This window comes from Leptonychotes weddellii, chromosome 5 (genome assembly GCF_054177405.1).
Source record: "Leptonychotes weddellii isolate Sample4059 chromosome 5, ASM5417740v2, whole genome shotgun sequence".
In the NCBI taxonomy this organism is placed as follows: domain Eukaryota; kingdom Metazoa; phylum Chordata; class Mammalia; order Carnivora; family Phocidae; genus Leptonychotes; species Leptonychotes weddellii.
This window is the reverse complement of record NC_138373.1, coordinates 24,947,331-24,974,006: the sequence shown is the minus strand read 5'-3', so window position 1 is coordinate 24,974,006 and position 26,676 is coordinate 24,947,331. Positions and strand designations below refer to the sequence as shown.

At 41.8% G+C, this 26,676-nt stretch overlaps 1 protein-coding gene across 7 annotated transcripts in view; it reads right to left on the bottom strand.

Annotated features, from left to right (window-relative positions):
• PARN (poly(A)-specific ribonuclease) overlaps window positions 1-26,676 on the bottom strand; it is a 238,436-nt gene that overhangs the window by 159,976 nt on the left and 51,784 nt on the right. For all 7 annotated transcript variants that reach the window (XR_014145349.1, XR_004072584.2, XM_081819997.1 and 4 more), the window contains exons 19-21: window positions 25,048-25,103; window positions 23,754-23,840; window positions 20,152-20,226 (exon numbers count right to left, since the gene is read on the bottom strand). Coding sequence is in view for 5 of the 7 variants with exons in the window: in XM_081819997.1 (XP_081676123.1) it covers window positions 20,152-20,226; window positions 23,754-23,840; window positions 25,048-25,103 (218 nt within the window). In the remaining 2 variants the exon portion in view is untranslated. The remainder of the gene's footprint in view (window positions 1-20,151; window positions 20,227-23,753; window positions 23,841-25,047; window positions 25,104-26,676) is intronic.

Sequence of the window (26,676 nt, the reverse complement as noted above, 5' to 3'; positions counted from 1 at the left end):
CAAAGGGCAGGTCAGAGCTGCGCAGTGAATCCAAGGATTTGATTAGCTCGACAGACCTAAAAACAACGCTTTTCTTAAAATGTAGGCTCCACTAGGCAAAGGCTTCCGTGCGTTCCATGTACACAGGTAAGAAGAAAGACTGCGTAATGGGACACTCGGTGTTCTCACTTTGACTTCAACCAAATTTGCTACGTGTTCCTTTCCCGACTAGAACGAAAAGAATCCTCCACTACTTTTTACTCTTCTCCCAAGGGCCAAGGCACCAGTTAAAATGAGGCTGAAATGAAGAGGCTGGCCAGGAAAGCCACACAGCCCTGGTCTTCCCAAGCCTCACCTTGCAATGGAAACGTTAAGGTAGAAGCTGATGATCAGAGAACTGATATCAAGAAAAAGAAATAGAGACAACACCATCTCTGATTCAAGTCAAATTCAAGGCACAGAATTAAAAGCACAGACGTTCAACGTACAACTGAATTTAACAAGTCTCCATCCTTTAGCTAGGCAACTATAATTTTTTAAAAATGATCAAAGTCCTGATAAACTGAGGATACAGCTCGATGTTCTCATCTCACCCAAGACCCTTATGTCTCCATTCACCTACGTGTCTATGCACACTGCTGCTAGTGTGCAAGCCCCCTGCTAGGCTGTGTCACGACGACAGCCCAGTGTTCCCGTCACGCAGGAGCCAGAACGCTCTCTAGAAGCTCTGCAATAGGTACCTGTCCTTGAAAAACAAATAAAGAGCAGGCAGCCCAGAAATCCTTCTCCTGGGCTGAACCCCCTGAAGGAGCAAGGCAGGCAGAAAGGAACAAACAGTAGAGTCTCTGAACCCCGGCTCCTGCGGAAAACCAGGGTGAGAGACACATTTCATCAACCAATCAACACGCCCTCTTGCTTTGCGTGTGCTTCTGTTTCAAGATACCTTATTTAATATACATTGTTGATTCCTTAATATCGCCCTTGCCAACAACAGCACTGTAAGTCGTGCCTGGACGAAGTGTATCTGACAGCCATATGTTCTCCATAAGGCACATCACAGTCTTTCCGTGCTCTGGAACACTGGACAGCATTTGGGCACCATGCCGGGGGCGGGGGGGGCTGTTGCAAAAAGCACAAAACTACAGAAAATGTGCCACTACACAGGCTGTGAAAGGGCACTTGTTTACAGTCGAGAGCTACAAAGTGAAGGCAGAGCGTCGCCTTGTTCCACCTCAACTGGGGACCGTGTGCATCGGGTGACTCGGATTTTCGGCCTTCTGTGCATGTCCGTGAATGACCACAGAAGCTCTGTGAGTGCTGATTTTGAGGTTACAGAAAAATTTTAACGAGTAGGTAAATGCACAAACACCGAATCTGTGCAGAATGAGGGCTGACTGTACTTCTAAGACCATTCCCAAACCAGCTTCCCAAACCAAGTCTGAGAATAGATCCACAGACCTACCTTAGAGCAATCTTACAGACTTCTCTGTGTCTGCAGAATCCAGAATCCTCCCGTTACTGATGACCCTTCTCAAGAGCTAACCCCCGTAACAGAGAGCTGCCCCCTAAGTAGTGAAGTGGACCCACCGAGAAGGCTCCGAGGGAGACCCCAACTGCAAGGATAAGAGGTGAATTAGAACGGCAACCCAGCTATCAGGAGCCACGGGAAAGAAAAGGGCAGACAACTGAAAATCGCTGTGGCAACAGTTTTGGTCTTTTGTTCAGAAGGTACGGGCGGGGAAGATTTCAACTGGAAGTCAAGTTATGGTAACAAGCATGGCCTCACTGGAGGGCCACGTCATTCTGAAAGCTGAGCAAACAAACACCGAGAGCTTTTGCACTCAGTTTCCACAGCGCTGCCATGCATACTTTTAGTAAAATCAAGTTAGCAATATTATTTTAATGTCTGAATTGCAGAAAGGGGGGACACAGGGGAAGAAGTGAACACTGACCGAGCAGCTCGTGCCTTTACTACCTCCATCAATTCTTCCCAGCCCTGAGCAGCAGATTTTCCCATTGACATCTCACAGCTGAAGGCTCGGAGAGGTAAAGTCAGGCACCCAAGATCACACAGCTTTACTCCAAGACCATCATACCATCTGGGTTTCTTCCAAGTGGTCAAAATAAATTGAGAGATGGCTCAGGTATTTCAGCTTGGTTGAGTTGTCAATTAAGCACTGAATTGTGCACAGTATTTCTTATAAACTTAATTCATGAGTCTTCCTCTAGGTACTCAGATCTTTTCCAAAAAAAGAACAGGAAAAACGGTTTTCTGTCTATGGAAATGTCTCTCAATCTCTATGCATAAGTCTTCAAACCAAATCATGCAAGACTGCACAGAGATCAAACCCACGTTGGAGGAGATAATGGTGAGGACGTAACCTCCAGCTGACCCATGAGATGGCTCCGGGCAATCAGAGGATCCTCACCCCCTTCCCTGTCCTTCCCTGCCTACCGTTCCCACAGTGGGAGCTGTTCCAAGGACACAGCCTTGAGACAGTAAGGTGGTGTGGAGACCATCTGGACAGTACACGTGACTTAACCCCATTAAGGCCTCTACATAAACTTTGAATATTCTGGCCAACAGGTGCAGAGATCTATTCATCTTGCGGCGCCCAAGACAAGCCTGGTAAGTTAAGTTCCCTTACTTTATTAAACCTGCTGCCTACCGTCCGGAGTGGTCTGCCTCTTTCTTCAGTCTTTCCTTGTCCTCTGTGAGTACAGGGGCCAGTGTAGGAACAAACACAGCACCGAAAAGATGTTTTCGTCCTGACTCCAACAGTGTCACTTTACCCCAAGTGCAAAGGTGGCCCTGAGCAAGCACCTTAACCAAGGCCCCAGTGTCGGGTTTCCCTAGCCCCAGATTCTGAAGCTTTGGTCCCACGAACATTCCACGTTGCCTATCTGGTGACACACTGCACGAGGGCTACGCTGTGAACACCGCATGCTAAATCTGCCCACATTACTTAGCATGAATAAGCATTTAGATCCAAGTCTGACTTGCCGAGGGAAAGGTGGGTCGGCTGCCAGCACGACAGCACCACCTTCTGGTTGGTGGACGTTAATTAACACACAGAAAGTCACGTCCGGAGCTAAAACGCACTTTGTTTGGTAATTAACGCAGAAGGGTGGCAAACCAGAAAATTTCGTTCTCACAAAATCTGAACAATGTCAGGGGTAAGTAAGCACCCTCAGAGATCAACCCCGGAACATAAAAAATGTTAACCGGAGGTCACTCCCGATTGTCATTCCGCTTTTGGACACAATACAGCCACACCCAGCCTCTCAGCTCTCCCATCCCGCAGAACCTGTCATGCCCCGTCAAAGAAATTCCTTATCACGCCACCAGAGTCACACCCCTACCCCACCGGGTGTACAAAAGAGGCCTTCCGCTGCTCACACGCCACGGGGGCAGTAACGGCAACCAGAGCCCTCTGAATCTGACCCTTCCCAACCACATCTCCCACGGGTAGGGAACGACAGGTAGGGAGCATCATCCTCTCTTATGGGTCCTAACAAGTTGAGGTAAAGACGGGAGAGCTAATGATGACTCAGCATCACCTGTATATTCCCCCAAAATAGAGGAGTCCTTAGCAGATGATGCTGGAGATGGATCTTGGGCCTGAGGTAATCGGGGCTTCCGACTATAGCTGCTGCCACCACCTAAGGAATCCAGCCCAGGAGACCCCCTCAGTGAAGAGACAGGACAGCTGCAAGGAGCCTCTACACTCGCAACGATTTCCCAGTCTCTGCTGCCGGAAGGGACCCCAGAAGCTGGTTTCCAGGCCTGCCGTCTTCAACGCAATGGCCCTACCCCCTGGTCAAAAAGGCCCTTGGGGTGTCAGCTTCTTCCTGACTTTATTCATCAGATATGACATTTGTCTTCCTTCCACAAGGGGGCCCAAGCAAAGGGGATGGAGAGCAGGGTGAGATGTTTAACCATAATGTCTCCTTCTTGGTGAGAAGCATGGAAGTCTCCTCCTGGCCAGTGGAGACATAAAGGAATGAGCATTCCTCCCAGGTGCCAGCCACATGAATCCCCGGCCCCAAACTGCTCTGGAACAGGAAGCACCTGAGGATCAAGATCTTTGTCAGAGCCACCCTCACTTCCTTCCCTACTACTAACACCTGCCACAGTGTTCAGCACACATGGAAGTTTCCTAAAGCATGTGAGTTCAAACCTTTGTGACCACGGCCTGCAACGAGACATTTTTATTACAACCTGGGGCGCATACATGTACATCCACATGTACAGATTTATACCTGAAAAAGGTTACATCAAAAAAAGCAAGCTCGGGCGCCTGGGTGGCTCAGTTGGTTGGGCGACTGCCTTCGGCTCGGGTCATGATCCTGGAGTCCCGGGATCAAGTCCCGCATCGGGCTTCCTGCTCAGCAGGGAGTCTGCTTCTCCCTCTGACCCTCCTCCCTCTCATGCTCTCTGTCTCTCATTCTCTCTGTCTCAAATAAATAAATAAAAATCTTTAAAAAAAAAAAAAGCAAGCTCACCTTTAGGACATGGGACTCACTCGGAAAGTTTCTAACTCCTTCCTTTCATAAAAATGCCGGTCACACTCACAAAAACGATTTCACAACCCACCAAGAGAGAGCGTGAACTACCGTCTGAGGAACACTGTCACCCACAACCACTTTGATTCCTATCTCTTGTGCTCGCACGCCCCTCCCTCTTCTCGGCCCTCTCTCAAGGACCACACCCAGGCCTCTCGTCCAAACCTCCCCAGCTCTGGCCGAGCACCTTCCCAGATACCAAGGATGTAAAATTACGACCACGATTCCCCACCAGCCTAGTCTACTGAGTGAGGCAAAGCGAGTGGGACAAGATTTGGCTCAGTCACCTCCCGTTCCCCTGAACACAGAAACACCTGCCATCTGCCTTCCTTCGGCCGGTCATTTACTCCCTACCTTGACTCGCTCCAGCAATGTTTGTGTCAACAACATTTAGCTGTTTATCAAAAGATGGATCCGTCAAGCAGAACTTCTTTTTTTATAATCTTGTTTGTCAAGGGATAATTTTCATGAACTCTAAATTAGGAACTGAAGTACACTGTCACCAATTCTTGGAAGCCAATGGCCCATTTATTACTCTGTGTAGCATTTATAGATGTGGCAGGTTCCCAGATAAATTCAATTTGGCCTCAGTCTCTTAGAGAAGGCTATGAACTAGAGTAAATGCAAAAGCAACCTTCTAGGCCTTTACAAATAAATAGAACTTGTTCGAATATGTACATCTATTTTTGACTCAGTGCTGTATACCACCACCATATGCTTATGGAAGAGTGCCACGGGGCTGGGGTGGGGGCAAACCCTGACAACAATCCGGCTCTCCAAAGGCAGCTCCTTGTTTGGTCAACAGTCTTGGCACCCAACACCTGGAAATTCTTTCAAAAGCCCCAGACTTCTAAAAGAAAACTAGTTAAATGTAATATTTTACTTTTAAAACTTGATTTAATTAAAAAAAAAAAACCCCAAACCAACATTACAGCCAGATTTATACAAAGGATGAAATTCAAACTCATATTTTTAACACACAAATTCTGTGTTTCTAGCTTCTAATCCCCGCCCCCAAGGCTATTCCACCACACAGACCCTCTGCTCCACTCCTACCAAAGGATGTACTGGTTCCACTCTTCACTAAAGCTTTCTCAGCCTTCCTGTACCAGGCCACCTCCTGGGATCGGCATAGGCATCACCTGCTCCAGGAAGCCTTCCCGGTTGACCCTTCTCTGCATCTTCATGCTAGCCTGGGTGGGTTCTCCCTCCCTTGTCACAGCACTGAGCATGCATTGATGCACCCGCTGTCTAGATACCTGTCTGCATCATTAGACCATGAATTCCTTGAGTGCAAAGACTATTATTTCATCTCTATTCCCCATCTAAATTTAGTCCTTCTGTTTCTTCAGCAGTAGACAGACAAATATTTATGCAAAGATTAACACTGCAGATTTCAAAAGAGAACCATCTTGTTAAAAACCTTGCAAAATCCCTTCATAATTACTCTCTTCTCTGTTACTATAAATAACACTGAATACAGACACATAAAGGTACCTAGCAATATACAGTGATAAGTCAGGAAGGCTTATACACCATCTGAAACGCAATTACAAAAATGCACACCTAAATGTGACCCTCCTCATGCTTCAAAGTGATAGAAACTTATTTCGGGAATTAACAGTTACTAAAATCAGTAGGTGCCCTATATGTATCTCATATTTCTTTTTGCTATATAATATGCCATCATGATTTATTTTCCTTCTATTACCTCTATACTAACAATATAGGATTTGTGTGTCGGTGGGGGGTAAATCCCAATTTCAAAGTTTTATTTTACTGTGTTGTCTTTTCTAGGTTCCTTTTCCCAAGACCATAGCAGTTTGCTCCCTCGCCTTTGATGCAACTGGAAAACAAATCAGTTCCCCACATTTCTCCAATTAACATACAGAAAGGACAAAGGGCATTCCTACTAGTTAGTGTGATTTAAGTTGTTTTTTTTTTAAGATTTTATTTATTTATCTGACAGAGAGAGGGGGGCACAAGTAGGCAGAGCAGTAGGCAGAGGGAGAGGGAGAAGCAGGCTTCCCACAGAGCAGGGAGCCCGATGCGGGGCTCGATCCCAGGACGCTGGGATCATGACCTAAGCCAAAGGCAGACACTCAACCGACTGAGCCACCCAGGCACCCCTGTTTTAAGTTATTTTAAGCAATGTTTGCTTTTTATAATCCTACAACATGAAAAACACCAAGTAATGCCTCAATATGCTGACGTGGGGTGTAGACGTTAAGGCAAAACCATGGGCTGAAGTGCTAGGGTCACCACCACCATCAATTATCAGTTACCCAACACTCCAGTGGTCTAGCATTTTCTGGCATTATTGCTAAACATAACGAAGTTGACAGTCAGCCTGTTATTAAAGTGATATTTGGGCTTCTTTCCAGGACAAAAGAGAAAAGACAGGTTGTAAAAATAGCCAACAGTGGAAATATTACCAATAAAAAGCATATTTCAAAACAGTTTCATATTCACCTTTTCAGAACAGGAGGTTTATTTTTTTTTCTTTTTAAGATTTTATTTATTTATTTGACAGAAAGAGACACAGTGACAGAGGGAACACAAGCAGGGGGAGTGGGAGAGGGATAACGCTGAGCAGGGAGCCCGATGTGGGGCTCGATCCCAGGACCCTGGGATCATGACCCGAGCTGAAGGCAGACGCCTAACGACTGAGCCACCCAGGCACCCCCAGAACAGGAGGTTTAAACCAAGAAGTTGAAGGAGGAAAACCCAGAGAAACTAATTCCGTAACTTTCATGATTAGAAAAAAGATACCACAAAATAACTATGGTCAACCATATGAAGGACCAACTCTGCCAGCCATCGGAAGAGTTTCAAAAGCAAGACGTTATCCTGTGCTGTGCTCCTATACACATAAAAAGGCAAGTAATAATGTTTTCGTCTTAACTTTAAATATTTTAACACCTAGGTCATACCTGTCACTTGAAAAAAGGTCCAAAAATGGAAAAAAAACACAATAAAGTAAAATTACCTGTAATCCCACCACCCCAAGAGATTCATTGGTAACATTTTTAGTAACAAGACAGTATTTTTAATTAGCCACTGAAGTGGCCCCAAATCATTTCACTTATACTCTTTTAAATTCCCTAAAACCAGATTTATTTCATTTTTAAAAACCGTCAGGTTGTAAAACGGAATCGCAGATGAGAAAACAATGCAAACGTGTAAAGACAGACACAGCTCACCTACTTAACCACCCAGTTCACTATCTCCGATGACAAAAACACCACCAATTGGCCCTGGAAGCCTCAGGAATAAGAATCAGAGACACAACATTTACACTGAGTCCTCAAAGGTAGTCGTCAGGGGCCTGAAAGCAATCAGGCAGATCGATCTCCGTTTTAAGTCCCCTACTGCCACCCACATTCCAACAATTTGCCAAGAGCGAACTATGACTGTGGTACTAAATCAGGCACAATGGTCCTTGCTTTCCAAAGTATTCTGCATAACCCTAAATAGTATGCACAATAAAAATATCAACAATCAAACTTACCACTGCATTCAAGGATACACGAGATTATCTAAGTGTGTACGGAGACACATTATATTCCTGGTCATACCGATTCAGTATGTCCAAATAAAGACGTCAATACAATTAATTTGTTAAAATGTCAGTGAAAAATCCCAGGGGGCTTTCTGAGTGACCCTAACAAAACGATTCTAAAGCTCAATCAGAAGAATAAATGGGGGCGCCTGGGTGGCTCAGTTAGTTAAGCAACTGCCTTCAGCTCAGGTCATGATCCTGGAGTCCGGGGAGTCCCGCATCAAGCTCCCTCCTCAGTGGGGAGTCTGCTTCTCCCTCTGACCCTCCCCCCTCTCATGCTCTCTCTCTATCTCATTCTCTCTCAAATAAATAAATAAAATCTTTATTAAAGAAAAAATAAATAAATAAAAGCTTATTTTAGAACAGGAGTTGAGAGTCCTAAAATTGCTTAAAGTAAATGTCCACAAAGAGAACTGTTAAAAGAACTGTAAAACAATATGCAAAATATACATTATCTTAGATGAAATATACACTTAAATACCACAGTGGAAAGGTATATCTCAAATATTACTGCAATTATCTTCACTAATAAAGAGAGGGGCACTGGGCAATTTTTTTAGTTTTCTGGTAGTTTAAAATTTTTCTATTAACAAAAATAAATCATCACTGTTTAATAAGAAAAAACTGAGTTGTTTTTAGGTTTTTTTTTCAAGATCATTTGAATCTAATGATTTTGCTTCTTCAGAATTTATTTTTAAAAATGAAAGATACAAAGACTAAGGTACAAGATGCTCTTTAAAGAATTTAGGGCGCCTGGGTGGCTCAGTCAGTTAAGCATCTGCCTTCGGCTCAGGTTGATCCCCGGGTCCTGGGATGGAGCCCCATGTCAGGCCCTCTGCTCAGCTAGGGGCCTGTTTCTCCCTCCCCACTGCCTGTGCTCTCTAGCTCTCTGTCAAATAAATAAAATCTTTAAAAAACATTAAAAAAATTTAAAAAAACTAAAGAATTTGAAATAATAAACACTTGTCATCCAAAACAGGTATAGTTAAATAAGTTGTGTGAAATGCAATGCATCCATTAAAAGAAATCTCTTCCAGAAAACCATGTGACAGCATGAGAAATGCTCATGACCTAATATTAACTAAAAAAGCAGATCCAAAAATGCATCTGAAGTCAGATCCCAACTGATATTAAAAAGTTATGAAAATACTCATCTCTACAAAATAAAACAACTAGAAAAGAAATACGAATCAAAATACTACTAGTATTAATGTCTAGGTTGTGAGACCGTGATTGTTTTCTTCTTCATATTTTCAAATATTTTTCACGTTTTCAACAATGAATTTGATTTACTTCTAAAACCTGGGGCAGGAGTCCCACATCGGGCTCCTTGCTCAGCAGGGAACCTGCTTCTCCCTCTCTCTCCCTCTGCTTGTGCTCTCTCTGTCAAATAAATAAAATCTTTAAAAAAAAAAATTAAAAAAAATAAAACCTGGGGCAGGAGAACACAACATAAGCAGTTTGCTATGAATGATATTACAATTAAATATGACAGACCTACTGAATATTCGGATAGTGCAACATAAAGCTGACATTCTTAGATCCAGACAACATGGTCTCTAGAACACAAATATCAAACCCAATGCTCTGGACCAGAAACAAATTAACAGAACACGAAGACTCAGCCTCTAGAGCACAAACACTGCATTTCTTTCTCCTGGCTAGGTTCTCACTGCCACAGAACTCATTCTGTCACTGCTGCTTTAACACTGGTAATTGTATTAAGAACTTGGGAAGCCTTATCTGGAAGTCAGGAAGCTTTCTGCCCCATTCTCATACCAGCTAATGCCCTAAAGAATACTAATTAGGGGGAGTCCAAGTTATTGTTACTCTCAAATAAATCTGCCTGATAACAGATTGCATAGGACAGATGTGTAAGACTGCTAACTCTCGAGATTAAACACATGGGGGAATTCGGAAAACAAGAAGGCTCTTAATAAATACTGTTAAAATTTTCCACAGTGCTTTTTGTGGATTAAGTGACTTAGAGGAGTTTAAAAAAAAAGTCAGCTGCTTTAAGTTTTCATCAGAAGATATATACACAAAACACAGACATTCACACATCTCATTAATAATGTTTTTCCTTTATCAACAAGGCATTACTATAAAAACCTTGCGTGTATAAGAACAAATATATTGTTTCCAGGATGGAGCACTTACGGTATGAAAATCATACATACATTTAAACACACAAGTAAGTTATCAGCCCCCTCCTCTAAAACAAGCTTATTTAATAGAACCCTTATAAAAAAGTCACGTCACAGTTGAACTCATTTATCTATTGCTGTATTTATAATTCAAGATAATTGTTGTAAACCAACACTATGCAAGGTTTAAGATTAGGAAAATTAACATGAAAGGAAAAACATTCATTTTTTGGTTCTTTCTTGAGTGTATTGTACATTTCCTCTTTGACAAGAATATACAATAACACACTAGCCAACGATGAAAATGACCACAAACAGAAACAAAAGATATTCAAATACTTTGTCTGGATTTTGTCTATTGGTATGCATGCCTACCCAAAAGGAACTGAACTGAAGTCAGTTTTCATTGGTTAAAAGAGGTAAGTCACATGGTTTTTTATTTTTAATGCATTAACATGCTATTTTCTTAAAACATTATTTAACAAACAGAAAGAGGTAGTTTAAGCATGGTATAATATGGCAGGAAGTGGGGCATCGAAAGCAGAAACTATAAGAGCAACAACTAAAAAGCACAGGTAAAGGTGTTCTGCCTCCAGGATTGGAGGGATAAGCTAACAAATCAACTTTTCTGCTGGTAACAACTATAAGCTCTAGGAAAAAATGCAAAAAAAAAATAAAAAACAAGTATCTAAGGGCTCTGGAACATGAACAGAAACAGGTAGATTTTGCAAAGGAGTCAAAAATTGGAGGAAGCAAGCTGGCACAAAGTGAATTTCCTGAGGTCTTTTTGTGTGACTATGCCCGAAGGCGAAATTGCAGGGACAGGGGCATGAAGCAACTAAAACTGTAAGAGAAAAGTCCTATGTCTTCCTGGTAGGAGGAACCAGAAGCATGAGGCAACCACTGGCAACAGAGTGGGAAAGGAATCCTAGAATGGAAGAAACCAGAAAATGGGAACTCCAAATTGGGTGTATAGACTCAGCCCACGTGTCTGGCTGACCCTTTACTTAACCGTGCATGTGTCAGACTGAAGGCAGTCTGAGCTCAGAATCTGAGCCACCTCCCACCGCAGACATGCAAGAGTTTGTAGCGTGAGTTTAAATAAGTTAAATGCTTGCTAAAACTAGCAAAATATCAACACTCTTCTGAGGGAATGTAAGTGACTACAGAGTATCCACAAAAGAACATTCACATGTCCAGGAAATAATCCCAAGTTATTTGACATATGAAGAGCCAAGAAAACATGACTCATTCTCAAGGGAAAAGTGATCAACAGGTGCCAACATCTAGGTGATACAGATGTTGGAATTATTAGACAAAGACTTTAAACAGGCTATTCTAATTATGTTCACTGAGGTGAAGAAATATAAATAAATAAATAAATAAATAAATAAAAGCTTTTTTTTTCTTTTTTCAAAGGTCTCCTACATATAGGTAACTGGAGTCCCCAGGAGGAGAGGCAAGAGAATATAGGACAGGAAAAAAATATTTGAATAATGTCTAAAAGCTTCCTAAATCTAGTGAAAGATATAAATTTACAGATTCAAGGGGTGCCTGGCTGGCACAGTAGTAGAACATGAGACTCTTGATCTCGGGGTTGTGAGTTTGAGCCCCATGTTGGGTGTAAAGATTACTTTAAAAAAATAATACAATCTTTTTTAAAATTTTAAAAATTAAGTTTACAGATTCAAGAAGCTCTGTCAACCCCAACATGATAATTACAAAGAAAGCCATGCCTAAGTACATCACAGTTGAGCTGCTGAAAACCAATGATCCAACGACAAAGAGAAAATCTTGAATACCTATATTTCTGTATGGTAACAATGAGGCAGGGGCGCCTGGGTGGCTCAGTCGTTTAAGCATCTGCCTTTGGCTCAGGTGATGATCCCAGGGTCCTGGGATCGAGCCCCACGTCGGGCTCTCTGCTTGGCGGGAAGCCTGCTTCTCCCTCTCCCATTCCCCCTGCTTGTGTTCCCTCTCTCGCTGTGTCTGTCAAATAAATAAATAAAATCTTTAAAAAAAAAAAAGAAAGAAAGAAATACTAATGGAAGTTCTGAAGGCTGAAGTGAGATGATACTCAAAAGAAACTTGGATCTTCAGGAATGAATGAAGACACCTAAAATGGTAAATATCAGGGTAAAGAGAAAATAATTTAGCCTTTTAATTTCTTAAAATACTTATGACTGTTTAAAACAAAATTATAACACCACTTAGTAGGATTTATAATGTATGCACATTTATATATATGGCAACTACAGCATGAAAACCAATGGGGATTGGAATAAATGGCCCTATATGCATATAAGGTTTCCTCATTACATGTGAAGTGGTATAATACGAACTCTAAGTAGACTGTGAAAAGGTATGGATGGATGTTAAAATTTCTAAAGCAATCACTAAAAAATAATGCAAAGAGATAGCATTAAAAAGGCCAAAGAGGGACGCCTGGGTGGCTCAGTCGGTTAAGCGGCTGCCTTCGGCTCAGGTCATGATCCCAGGGTCCTGGAATCAAGCCCCGCATCGGGCTCCCTGCTTGGCGGGGAGCCTGCTTCTCCCTCTCCCTCTGCCTGCCTCTCTGCCTACTTGTTCTATCTCTCTAATAATTTTAAAGATTTTATTTATTTATTTGAGACAGAGAAAATGAGAGAGACAGAAAGCACATGAGAGGGGGGAGGGTCAGAGGGAGAAGCAGGCTCCCTGCCGAGCAGGGAGCCGGATGCGGGACTCGATCCAGGGACTCCAGGATCATGACCTGAGCCGAAGGCAGTCGCTTAACCAACTGAGCCACCCAGGCGCCCTCTAATAATAAAATCTTAAAAAAAATAAAATAAAATAAAAATAAAAAGGCAAGAGAGAAATTAAAATGAAATTCTTTAAAAATTTCAAACAATGCAAAAGAGGACAGGAGAGAGAGAAACAAAGGAACAGAAACAGAGGGAACAAAGAACAAGTTTTAAAATGACAAAAGCATGGAAATAATTACACATATATACACAGATAAGTTGAAAGAAAAGGACAGGCAAACATAAAAAACACAAAAACAAAAGGGGCGCCTGGCTATCTAACTTAATGATAATGGAATTACAACATGTGATTTGTGGGATGCACCTACAGCAGTGCTTAGAGAATAATCTGTGGCTGTAAATGTTTGTATTAGAAACAAAAGGTCAAAATCAATGAGTAGGAAAGAGTCTTGGCTAAATCCAGAACACTAGCTTGGCAGGGAGGGCTGGCGCACCCACAGAGGAGACGAGAAGGTACAGCTAAAAGTAAGAAATGGGGAAGACTTGCAAACTGCTTGAATGCTGAATGTCTTCCCCAACCCAGCTGGCAAAGGGTGGAAGCCTCACTGGTTTTCAAGGTGTTTAAGCACACACTGGACCAATCACTGGCTGACCACAAAGCTATACTGACCCAGGGGCAATCTCCAGAAGGCCAGGCGTAAAATATTTTAGAATTTTTTTTTTTTTTTTTAAAGTAGGCTCCATGCCCAGCATGGAGCCCAAGGCAGGGCTTGATCTCACAACTGTGAGATCAAGACCTGAGCCGAGATCAAGAGTAGGACACTTAACTGACTGAGCCACCCAGAAACCCCTAGAAAAGTTTTTAAAAATCAATCACATATGGTTCTACCTCAAGAAGTGGGAAGAAGGAGGGCAAAGTAAACCCAAAGCAAGTAAAAGGAAGGAAAGGGGGTGCCTGGCTGGCTCAGTCGGAGGAGTGTGTACCTCTTCATTTTGGGGTCACGAGTTTGAGCCCCACGTTGGGTACAGAGATTAAATAAACTTTAAAAAAGGGGGGTGCCTGGGTGGCACAGTCAGCTAAACAGCCAACTCTTGGTTTCGGCTCAGGTCAGGATCTCAGGGTTGTGAGATCAAGCCTCGCATCGGGCTCCACGCTCAGTGCACAGTCTGCTTGAGATTCTCTCTCCCTCTCCCTCTGCTCCTCCTTCTTGTGCTCATGCACATTCTCTCACTTTCTCTCTCTCTGAAATAAACCTTTAAAACAAAAAGGAAAGGGAAAAAGGGGAGAAAAAAAGCAGAAACCCAGTAAATAGACAAAAACAAACAATACAGAAAATGAACTAAACCAAAAGTTGGTTCTTTGCCAAGACCATCAAAATCAGTAATCCCCAGGGGCACCTGGGTGGCTCAATTGGTTAAGCATCTGCCTTCGGCTCAGATCATCATCTTGGGGTCCTGGGATCAAGCCCCGAAGCGGGCTCCCTGCTCAGCGGGAAGTCTGCTTCTTCCTCTCCTTCTGCCCCTCCCCCACTTGTACGTGCTTGCTCTCTCTCTCTCTCTCTCAAATAAATAAAAATCTTAGAAAAAAGTCAGTAACCCCCAGCTAGTGTGATCAAGGAAAAATGAGAACACCAATCACCAATATCACATGTGAAGCAAGCGGTTATCACTACAAATTCTGCAGACGTTAGAAGGAAAACAAAAAACACAGATAAAGTTTAAAGTTATAAGCACCTTTTAGCAAAACAGCTGAACGATCGCCTCGAGTCATATTCACAACTCTAATATTCATCTGTTCAGCACAAATAAAAGCTATGCGTCTAAAAGTACAATTTAATATAAACACAACCATACCCTCGACTGAAGTGAAGCAAGTCTCTCCCTCCATCCCCACACATCGTCCTGAACAAGCTCCTACGGCGGCATTATCAGGAACTTCTACAATTACCTGAATTTGTGCTGCCTTTACAAAATAATTGTCAGGTTTCTACCTCTTCTAAAGTGCCTTTATCAATTTTTGCTTTTTAAAACTTTCTGGTAGTGTGCTGCATTTCCAGCTTTCAAAATAAATGAAAAGGTTATTTTTCTCAAGCTATTCATATGAAAATTTCTAATGCATTTAGGACACTCAAAAACACTCAATGTCTAAATATTGAGAATATGACTAGAAGGTTCTCTGACTTTTAAAATATTTCTGGGGCTCCTCCCCCATTTAATAAAACTACTTAGGAATATAAAAATCTTAGGGGCGCCTGGGTGGCTCAGTCGTTAACTGTCTGCCTTCGCCTCGGGTCATGATCCCAGGGTCCTGGGATAGAGCCCCACGTCGGACTCTCTGCTCAGCGGGGAGCCTGCTTCTCCCTCTGCCTGCTGCTCCCCCTGCTTGTGTTCCCTCTCTCACTGTGTCTCACTCTGTCAAATAAATAAATAAAATCTTAAAAAAAAAAAAAGGAATATAGAAATCTTAAAAATGAATGAGCTATGCAGATGTGACCCTTAAAGGTGATTTCTTGGGCATCTGGATAGCTCAGTCATTTAATTGTCTGCCTTCCACTCCAGTCACGATTCCAGGGTCCTGGGATCAAGTCCTGCATAGGGCTCCCTGTTCAGCGGGGAGTCTGTTTCTCCCTCTCCCTCTTCTCCTCCCCCCTGCTCATTCTCTCTCTCTCTCTAATAAATAAATAAAATCTTAAAAAAAAAAAAGTGATTTCTTACTCTGCTACTTTGAGGAAAGTTCTCAAACAGTGAGACTAGGTGATGTTCTCTATGGTCATGTACTATCCTACCTGAAGAGCCACAAGGGAACAATGCTGAACGTATGGCTGGTATGGGCTATCACCACCTGAACACCTCAAAGCCACAGGAACCCTCGCCTCACCTCTTGCAAACAAACAAAAAATCAGCAATCAAACCAAACGGCACTAGGTAGAAGGTTTGTTTTTTTTTTAATTAAGTTTTTTATTTCAATTAAATTTAATTAACATAAACTGTATTATTAGTTTCAGAGAAGGGTTTTAATAGTGTAACAAGGTTCCCTAGAAAAAGAGAACTTTCGGGGCGCCTGGGTGGCTCAGTTGGTTAAGCGACTGCCTTCGGCTCAGGTCATGATCCTGGAGTCCCTGGATCGAGTCCCGCATCCGGCTCCCTGCTTGGCAGGGAGTCTGCTTCACCCTCTGACCCTATCCCCTCTCATGTGTTCTTTCTCTCTCATTCTCTCTCTCTCAAATAAATAAAATCTTTAAAAAAAAAAAAAAACTTTAAAAAAAAGAGAACTTTCATATTCAAGATATGGAAAATGGCTTTTTAAAAAATCTTGATTAGGAAAAAAAAATAAAAAATCTTGATTAGACTTAGTACTATCAAAAGAAAAAGGTGTCAGGTAAGAAGAAACTTCTTAAATGTAAATTAAAAATTAGTCTGTAACAGTGCCAAAGAAGCCATTATAAGCTGCTATATAAATAGGCATTTAATGATTTTTCCAATGTTACATTATTGATCTAACAGGCCCTCTGTTTCCGCTGAAATGAATAAGTAATTTGTTTAAGATAACATTAATAGGTTTGCAGCACTTTAGATATGCTGGGTCTCTCTCATCATTAGAATTACCACTATAAAAAACAGATTTTACACTGTCTTTCAATGAAACATCTGCATAATTTTAGAAATCACAGCAAAAGACCAGAGACATCAGATACATTTATCCCATTTAAGAAGGCATTTCTAAGTCCTAATACCTTGAGTATCACTTACTCAGCTCAATAAACATTTAACATCCTCGCTAATGTCAGACGCTACTCAGAGCACTGAGACACAACGGTGAACAAGAGGTCTAGTCCCTGCTCTCGGAGAGTTTACAGTCTACCAGGGAAGACAGTCCAACAGGGTGTGTCAGTAAAGGATGCCAGGCCGGCACAGAAAATGGGACCCAATCCCCTGCACAGGGAATGGGGGAAAACAACCAGAGAAATGGATGTTTAAGCTGAGATGAGGAGGGAAGTGGGACACAGCCAAGCTCTAGAGGAAGAGGATGGCAGAATCAAAGGTGGCTTGTGGCAAAGAGAAGTAGGCTCACAGGAACAGCACGTGCAAATGGCCAGGTATTTATGTGAAGAGTTGTCTTTGGGGGGTGCCTCGGTGGCTCAGTTGGTTAAGCATCTGCCTTCGGCTCAGGTCATGATCCCGGGGTCCTGGGATCGAGCCCCAAGTCAGGCTTCCTGCTGAGCAGGAAGCCTACTTCTCCCTCTCCCTCTGCCCCTCCACCCCCCCCTTACCCCCACCCCACTGGTACACGCTTTCTCTCTCAAAAAAAAAGCATTGTCTTTTGTGTAAGAGAGAATAGTGGAAACTTAGACTTTCCCAGTAAAGCTGCATCTACGTAGAGACAACAGTCATCTACTTCATCTAGGAGGAAAAAGGTAAAAAGTGCACGATTCCATCTTGGCCTCTTCCCTGTTACCCACTCACACAAACACTGAGTTACTCCAGCCACGGTGCGCTCCAGGTACTAGAGAAGGAGTCAGTGGGGAAGGCGATGGACTCAATGTTGCCTTCGGGGAAGCAACACACGTGGGCAAAAAATCACATGGCAGGTGCTTCTGTGGCAACATGATTCTGCAATGCAGCTCCCAGATGTCGGGTATCACAGACTGAAATACTGAGCTAGAAAGCTACCGTGTGAGGCATCTTTCAGTCATAAGTGAGAGAGCAAATCACTGGACAGCAGATGTGGTTTAGCAGCAATGTGAAAAGAAGCGCTGACACCTATATGCTTGTATTTGCAAGCAGACACCACCAGCTATCGTCTTAGAGATTTCCAAGCACTTTTACACACTCTCATTTGTACTGTTCACAGCAAGGGAGACAAAGCAGGTATTTTTTTTTTTTTAAGATTTTATTTATTTATTTGACAGAGAGAGACACAGTGAGAGAGGGAACACAAGCAGGGGGAGTGGGAGAGGGAGAAGCAGGCTCCCCGCCGAGCAGGGAGCCTGACCCTGCGCAGGGCTCGACCCCAGGACCCCAGGATTATGACCCGAGCCGAAGGCAGACGCTTAACGACTGAGCCACCCAGGTGCCCCCAAAGCAGGTATTTTAATAACTCCCTAGCATTTGTCAAGCCCTGCTCGTGGAGAGCCGAGCTCCCTGCTGGGCACTAAATGTCCGCGATCTCATTTCACAAAGTAACCATCACCGCCTCCACCTCTCAAAGGAGAAGCCTGTGGCTTAGAGAGTTTACGTAACCTGCCCAAAGACACATGGCTGACAGGTGGTGGGGGCAAGGTTAGTCCGCAGGGCAGTCTGGCTTTGAAGCTATGCATCTCCTTCCATCCCACTGCAGAGTTTCAATGTCACCCAAGTGTGACCAGCAGGAAGGCCAAACAGTGACGCTGAGCAGAAGGGGTGCAACCAGACCTCCAGCCGGGAGTTCTAGGTCCGTGTCCTTGTGGCCACAGGACCTCTCGCTTTGCTCTCAGTTCCGTGTCCTTGCGGCCAAGGACCTCTCGCTTTGCTCTCAGTCTCAGAGTCCCTTCTCCCTCCCTGAAGTTATCTTTAGCTCTCCAATAATCAGTCCCTTTGGGTGCCATCTCAATGGTCTTTCCAAGGATTGTGGGGGAGTGGATCAGAGAAATATGCAAATACCGAAACATTTAACAAGCGACCGCATTCACGCCCAGCATCCAACACCAATTCTTGGTGTCACGTGCTCCCGAAGTACATCTCACACTGCAATCCACTATTAAATAACTATCACAGGGCGCCTGGGTGGCTCAGTCGGTTAAGCGTCTGCCTTCGGCTCAGGTCATGATCCCAGGGTCCTGGGATCGAGTCCCGCATCGGGCTCCCTGCTCAGCCAGGAGCCTGCTTCTCCCTCTCCCACTCCCCCTGCTTGTGTTCCCTCTCTCGCTGTCTCTCTCTGTCAAATAAATAAATAAAATCTTAAAAAATAAAGAAATAAATAAATATCACAAAAGTTCAAAGCTAGGCCAAGCTTTATATATATATGTGTATATCTATATACACATATATATACACATAATCCCATGTAATCCTAACAATAACCCCAGTATGTCCATACTATCATCCTCAGTTTACAGAGATAAGAAGAAGCTTCTCAAGGTTTAATAACCTGCCCAAGGTCACACAACGATAGCTTGTGCAGCAGCATGATTCCAGAGCCCAAGCTTCTCACTACAACATAGCCTGTATTCCTGCAATGGTCACAGCATTAAGAAGAAACACCAAAATACTCTGATCTGAATGTGTATATTTGTGCAAGTTTTCCCTATAATAATTACTCATGTAGTTACATTCTCAGAAATATAGTTTTAGTATGTAGCACCTTGTTAAATTACAGGGCGCCTAGGTGGCTCAGTCAGTTAAGCATCTGCCTTTGGCTCAGGTCATGATTTCAGAATCCTTGGATGGAGCACAGTGTTGGGTTCCCTTCCCAGCGGGGAGTCTGCTTCTCCCTCTCCTTGTGCCCCTCACCCTCATTCATGCTGCCTCGTTCTCTCTCAAATAAATGAATAAAATCTTTAAAAAAAATTAATTAGGCATATCACTTTATAATGTTATCCCTCTTACATTATCAAGCACCAGAGAAACTTGAAATCTATTTGAATAAGTAGCTGAACAACACATATTTTAGTCAATAGCTTTTCATCCTAAGGAAATAGAACGTTTTGAGATGGTTAATAACAAAATTATTTAGGGCCCAGTAAGAGATGTGGTGCTCCATCTTTCTACCATCCTACTTTAAAAGCAAATAAAGTATCTTTTGGTTTAATGAAATGAATAGAGCACACAAACTTATAAATAAGTGGAAAAAGGATGGAGACCAGCAAATGGCAGTGTTCCCCATTCCTCTCAATTTGCTACTTCTAATTCTCCAAGCAAATCTGCAACTCGTTTTAGAAAAAGTGCCATGGGAAGGGAACAGAAAGGAGGTAAGTAAAGCAATGTACTACACAGTGTATCTAATGAATTAATAAACTGGTCTTTTTTTCTCACCTACACATGATACTCACTAATTATCTACTTTAGAGACACAAACCAGGCAACAATGCTTGTGAATCAGCTGAGTGAACCCACAGTATAAGGAGGGCGAGCTCCCACTTTATTAATATACAGAACGAATGTCCAAAGCACTTACCAATCTGCACTTGTTCGGGCTGGCTGAGAGAAACAAATGCTGATGTGTCATCAATCCAGGATATCTGAATGTTACCTGCAATGTTGAAGTAAAAGTAAAGGGAACATTTAGCCAATTAGATCACTACCAGACTTCATTTGCATATCTGATATATTTCAGAATATGCGTTAATTTCAAAAGCGATGAGGTACTGGTTTAAAATGTGATCAAAATCTAGGCACCACAGAGAGCTAAAACTTAAATCTACCACAGAAGTTATTTCAGTGAACACTTCAAGAAAAGAGACAAGCCAGGAGGGGAAAAAAAGAAGCTTTAAAAATGTGCTTTAAAAACAAAAGAAAGGGGGCACCTGGGTGGCTCAGTCGTTAAGCGTCTGCCTTCGGCTCAGGTCATGATCCCAGGGTCCTGGGATCGAGCCCCGCATCAGGCTCCCTGCTCTGCGGGGAGCCTGCTTCTCCCTCTCCCACTCCCCCTGCTTGTGTTCCCTCTCTCTCTGTGTCTCTCTCTGTCAAATAAATAAATAAAATCTTAAAAAAAAAACAAAAAACAAAAGAAAGATCCTGCTGGATTAAATCCTGGGGCACTTCATCTTTCAGCCCAATCTCATGCCAGAGCTGGCAATTTCTTTCCTATCAAGATCACAACAGGGGCACCTGGGTGGTACAGTTCGTTAAGCGTCGACTCTTGGTTTCAGCTCAGGTCCTGATCTCATGGGTCGTGAGACTGAGCCCCATGCCGAGCCCCACACTGGGCTCTGCACTCAGTGGAAGTCTGCTTGGACATTCTCTCCCTCTGCCCCTTCCCCTGTTCACACTCTCTCTTCTCTCTCTCAAATAAATACATAAATCTTTAAAAAAAAAAAAAAAAAAAGAAAAAGATCACAAAAAAAATCAGAGACTACATAAATTCAAAAACACATCTTTCTAAATTTTTAGAGACACAAACTTTGAAAATTACGAATGGGAAACATAAAATAAATCAATGTAGCAAAAAGTACAAAAAATTCAACATCGGTCTCAAGGCCAGGTGAGGAAAACAGTAGAAGAGGAACAAAGGAAGAGAAGGCGTCAGAGAGAGAAAACCAAGAGAGACTAATAGAGAAAAGCCACTAAGAGGGGCAGAAGGCAGTCTAGTGAAACGGAACGATTTTCACATGAAGAGACAAATCTTAAAGAAAGGCTAACTAGGGGCGCCTCAGTCATTAAGCGTCTGCCTTCGGCTCAGGTCATGATCCTAGGGTCCTGGGATCCAGCCCCGCATTGGGCTCCCTGCTCGGCGGGAAGCCTGCTTCTCCCTCTCCCGCTCCCCCTGCTTGTGTTCCCTCTCTCGCTGTGTCTCTCTCTGTCAAATAAATAAATAAAATCTTAAAAAAAAAAAAAAAGAAAGGCTAACTAGCTGCAGACACAACAGAACACTGGAGAGCACTAGGGGCAAGGAAGGAGAGGGGTGGCAGGGCAGAAAACCAAAGGGAAAGCAGAGGCCTAATTATTTGGCTACTGCTCTTCTTGAAAAAACATGAGAAGTCTAGAATTAGAAGTGGGTCAACATCACTGGAATTTAGTAATGAAAAAATGTTTTAATTCTTATCAAAATTTCCAAAGGCTATGAATGCTTGCAAACTGCTCTCACTGTCATAGGACAATACCTCACTCCCTGCTGCACAGCAAGGTGCCAAAATGACTTTCTCGATTACAAAAGTCACTCCTCCACCTTGTGTATTTTAGATAAATAATAATAGTGAACATGGGCGCCTGAGTGGCTCAGTTGGTTAAGCGACTGCCTTCGGCTCAGGTCATGATCCTGGAGTCCCGGGATCGAGTCCCGCATCGGGCTCCCTGCTCGGCAGGGAGTCTGCTTCTCCCTCTGACCCTCCTCCCTCTCATGCTCTCTGTCTCTCATTCTCTCTCTCTCAAATAAATAAAATAAAATCTTAAAAAAAAAAAAAAAATAGTGAACATGCCCTAAGTAGTTACTAGGTGCCACATACTATTCTAAATGCCTTCCATGAATCAGCGCATTTAATCCTCATGAAATGCTTATGTAGTAAGGGGTATCACCATCATCACTGTCATCGTCTCTGATGAAGACACAAAGATAGAGAGAGGCTACTTGTCCAATATCACACAATTGATTCTTTTTAATTAAAATGAAAACAAAATTCTACTCAGAGCATTCTACTTAATTTAGCCCATTAAAGGGTGACTACATAGGGGTAAGAACTTAATAATACAAGATGAGAAAAAAACAACAACAACATCAAAAGCTCTCAAAAGAAATGAGCTGTGAAATTCAACTGCATTTCTAGATCTGTATTTAAATTAAAAAGTAGGACTAGAATTTCAGAAGCTGTTGAGACCGTCTGCAAAGACTAGGATAACTTTCTTGAAACATACCTGCTTTCACTTACTTTTCTAAAAATTAAGTCTGTAAAGTGTTTTGCTTATAAAAGCTAATAAATAGATGCTTATTTTAGAAAACACAGAAAAGCTGGGGCACCTGGGTGGCTCTGCTGGTTAAGTTCTTGATTTCGGCTCAGGTCATGATCTCAGGGTCATGAGATCGAGCCCCTTGTCAGGCTCTGTACTGGACATAGAGTCTCCTTAATATTCTCTCCCTCTCCCTCTGCCCCTCCCCTCTTCTTTCTCTCTCTCCCTGTCTCTCTCTCTCTCTCTCTCTCTCTCCCTCCCTAAAAAATAAAAATACAAAATACAAAAAAGCATAACAAGGAAGAAAAAAAAACCTATCTAAAACAATCATTGATAATAGCACGAGGCCTCCTTTCAGTCTGATTTCTATACAAAGTATTAAAAAAATATTAGTTATATAGGAACTCTACTTTGTATCTGCTTTTTACACTAAATGGTAAAACATAAACACTTTACCATCTTTTCATAAACTCTTCAAATATTTTTTAAATGGCTACATACTACCCTGTTTTGGCGGTATATAAACATTTACTAAACAGTCTAATTACTGGCCCTTTAGGTTTGTGCTGTCTTTACTTTATCCAAGAATTTCCAAAGAGAACAGCTTGAATATTTGTTAAAAAAAACAGGCACTGCTAAGACTTACAGTCAGAAAGGTCTTTATAAACCCTAATCAGAAGATGGTTCATTTCAACCTATCACCTGACCTGATAAAAAGGAATTAGAAGAACTGCCCTACCACACACATAACTCATCTCTTGGCCCTCTCAAACATCTGCGTTCGTCTGCTTGGACTATTCAATGTCAAGCAGTGACCGCCTTCCCTTATGAAACAGACCTTCTCTCTGAATTTAATCTTAAAAATGATTTATTCTCAGACTAGGTTTATTTTCCATGGTCAGCAGTAAAGGCAGTCATAGCAACAGTATTCTGCTTTCCGTGGATTAATAATAGCACTCTATTGTGGGGTGCTATTAAAAGTGCCTCAGATCATGTTAGTACAAAGATACCAATATACCAAACCCTGAAAAATTCCATGAGTGAGACTAAACCCTTGCACAGTAATATTCTTTCATATCCAAGCTGAAGCTGTCATTCATTATACCTAAAGCCACCTGGACAGACCAAAAACATAGCAAAATTCTAAAACTACATATGGACTTATGATTTACTTACCAAAGGCACTAAAAAGCTGGTAAAGGTCGCTGGTTTTCCACTCTTTGGGGAAAGTCACATGGAGAACATGATCGCGTTTTGGTTGCACTATGGGACAAATTTTTGATAAGAGGTTGACAGCTGAAAAGTGAATGATACACCAGTGGTTCTTTAATGAAACTAATCCCCAGCTAACTTGAGGAATTGCTGGGAATGACTCATGATTACCAAACAACTCCTAAACGTATTTTTAGGAATGGAAGGACTCTGCCATCTTAGCCTCAACTTGGGCTCTGATATTTCCTAGAACCCACAACAGTTTGAACCCTGACAATTCTATGCAGACTATCTTTGCTCATGAAGTTCTGGTGAAAATTATTTCAAGGGAATTAAAAAAAAAAAAAAAGACTGCTTTGTTCAAGACATTTCACTAAGTGTTTTTCTCCTATTAATCTAGTTGTCCGTGTATTTAGCGCACCATCCAAATCCAATGGACTGAGGTTAAGGAGAGGCAGTCCTGAGTCAGTCTCGTGTTCTAATCTCAGACCCGCCGCTTAACTGCACCTGTGAGCAAGAGACCAAACCGCTCTAGCTACTCGTGGCTATAAATTGGGAATGATGGTATTTAGCTTGCAGAACTGTTGCGAGAATAGTGCATCAAAATAGAAATCTAATCTGGAATGCAACACATGTACTCCACATATCACTGCAATGACTATTATCATCAGGTATAGTTCACCCTTTTCTACACCCCTGTGGCATGGATTTTAAGGCAAATAAACCAAGGCTAGAAAGAGAGCAATGGAAAAGAAGAGTGGGACAGCGAGGAGGAGAAAGTAGAGAATAATCCAAAACAGCAGCAACCACCTCCCAAATAGACAGGCCTTCCGAGGTTTTCAAAGAAAAAGACAGGGGGAAAAAAAAAACAACTCTACCCAACTCAAGTATATACATACTCAAATGACTGGAAAACAGAGAACTTATGGTTACTGACACAGCCAGCCATCTCAAAATTTACCGTGTATTTATAGGAAATTATGAATTTAGAGCTCTGAGTGAAAACGAAATAATGAAGAGAAGATATATATTCTTTTAAAATTCAACTCATGCATAAACTGGAAAATATAAATACAGAGATGAGTTAATCAAGACCCAAGGGCACCATTAACTTAAGCATACTATTCATATCAACCACAAAATCACTGCCTGTTTTTAAGTGAATGAAGCTCTTTCTTCAGTAATACTTTCCCTGTTATCCCTTCCAGACCACACACTTCAATGTGCAGATGCAATGAGAAAATAAAAATTCACTTACAGTCTGGTCCTTCCAAGTTTAGATAGGGGATATCCATGACTCTCATAAGAAATAACCTACAAAAAGAAAAGAAAAACAGGTAATGGGCTAACTTCTATGAAAAACCCGATATAGGCATCTATTAAATTCTTTACTAGATGCTTCTTATTTATATTACTCCATTTCTGAAATCATTTTAAAAAGCTCTTAACGATTTGCCTCAAAGATTTTTTTCTCGAGGACTAAATATTTATCATAAATAGAAAAAAATCAATCTTTGGTATCCCCAAAACCTACAAAAGTTCCTGGCACTCAACAGCTACTCAATAAATTATTAGCTAAATGAATGAAACTAGAAACTAGTAAAGAGTCAAAACAAAGTCCTCTGCAGGTCTGCTCATTGGTCAAGGGAGACTGAGAGAAAACAAACGTTAAGAATGCTAACCATCTCACAGATGTCTGAACTTTTCCTACAAATTATAAAGGGAACCCCTATGATTGGTGTTTTGTGAGCTGAGAATCACAGCACAGATTTTTTTTTTTTTTTTTTTTACTGAAATGGAAAGTCACTGGATAAATACCAATCTTATTGGGTGAATTACACAGTCTGAAATATGATACCATCTCTGAAGGGCATGCTATTACTGTCGTTTCAAACATATTAAAAGCACAAAGCAAAACAACACTTGGTAAAGAAAGCTATTCACTGATACAAAACATATAGCGGGTCATTTTATGTATACCTTCCAAAGGAAAGGATACAAAGGCTCTTAAAAAGGAGTACTTGTAAATTACAACTCTCTGTAATGCCATTCAATTTTTTTTTTAATTTGCAAGATTATGGACAAAATATCAGGCATTCTGTTGTGTGCAAGATGATTTTAATAAGTTTTACTTAGATGACATTACATTGTGCGTTTCTGGTAGATTCTGCATTATACAGAAAATTAAAACGGCAATCCAAGAGCCCAACAAGCAATTAGTTTGGCTTCACTGACCCACAATTAAGGCACATTATTACCAGGCATTCAAAAGCTAAGCAGGGCATGATCTAGTTTACAAATGGAACCATCAGTGTAAAGAACACTGTTCGGTTAATGCCAAAAAAAACGAAGTCATGGTACTCTGAGGTTTATGAACTTGTTGCCTGGCCTACAATTTAATCAACCAAATCCTATGGCTAAGAAACCAATTTTATTTTTAGTTCACTAACTTAGGCTCAAGCATAATGTTCTGGTTCTGGGATCCGTTCTACCCAATTCAATCAATAGTACTGGTAATGCCGGAAGACACTCAGACATACAGAGCACCCAGCACAAAGGAGTTTCTCAGCGATGGCAGCTAGGACTACTGCCAACCAGAACCTATGAGGTTATTCCTGGGTGAAAAGGCTCAGTATTTTTACGCTTCATAAAATTTCCAATTTTCCATTTAGTAAATTTAGAGATAGTCCCCAAATTCTAAAAACCAAATAAAATTAAATTAATTAAATAAAATTATTAAATTAAATTAAATTAAAATAAATAAAAACCAAATAAATTAAAAAAACACCCTTAATTTAAAAGTTAATGGAACATATCAAGCACCATAAAAATAATTTAAAGTTTTTACCCTAATTTCAACAGAGGAATAAAAGCTGAGTCGACAATT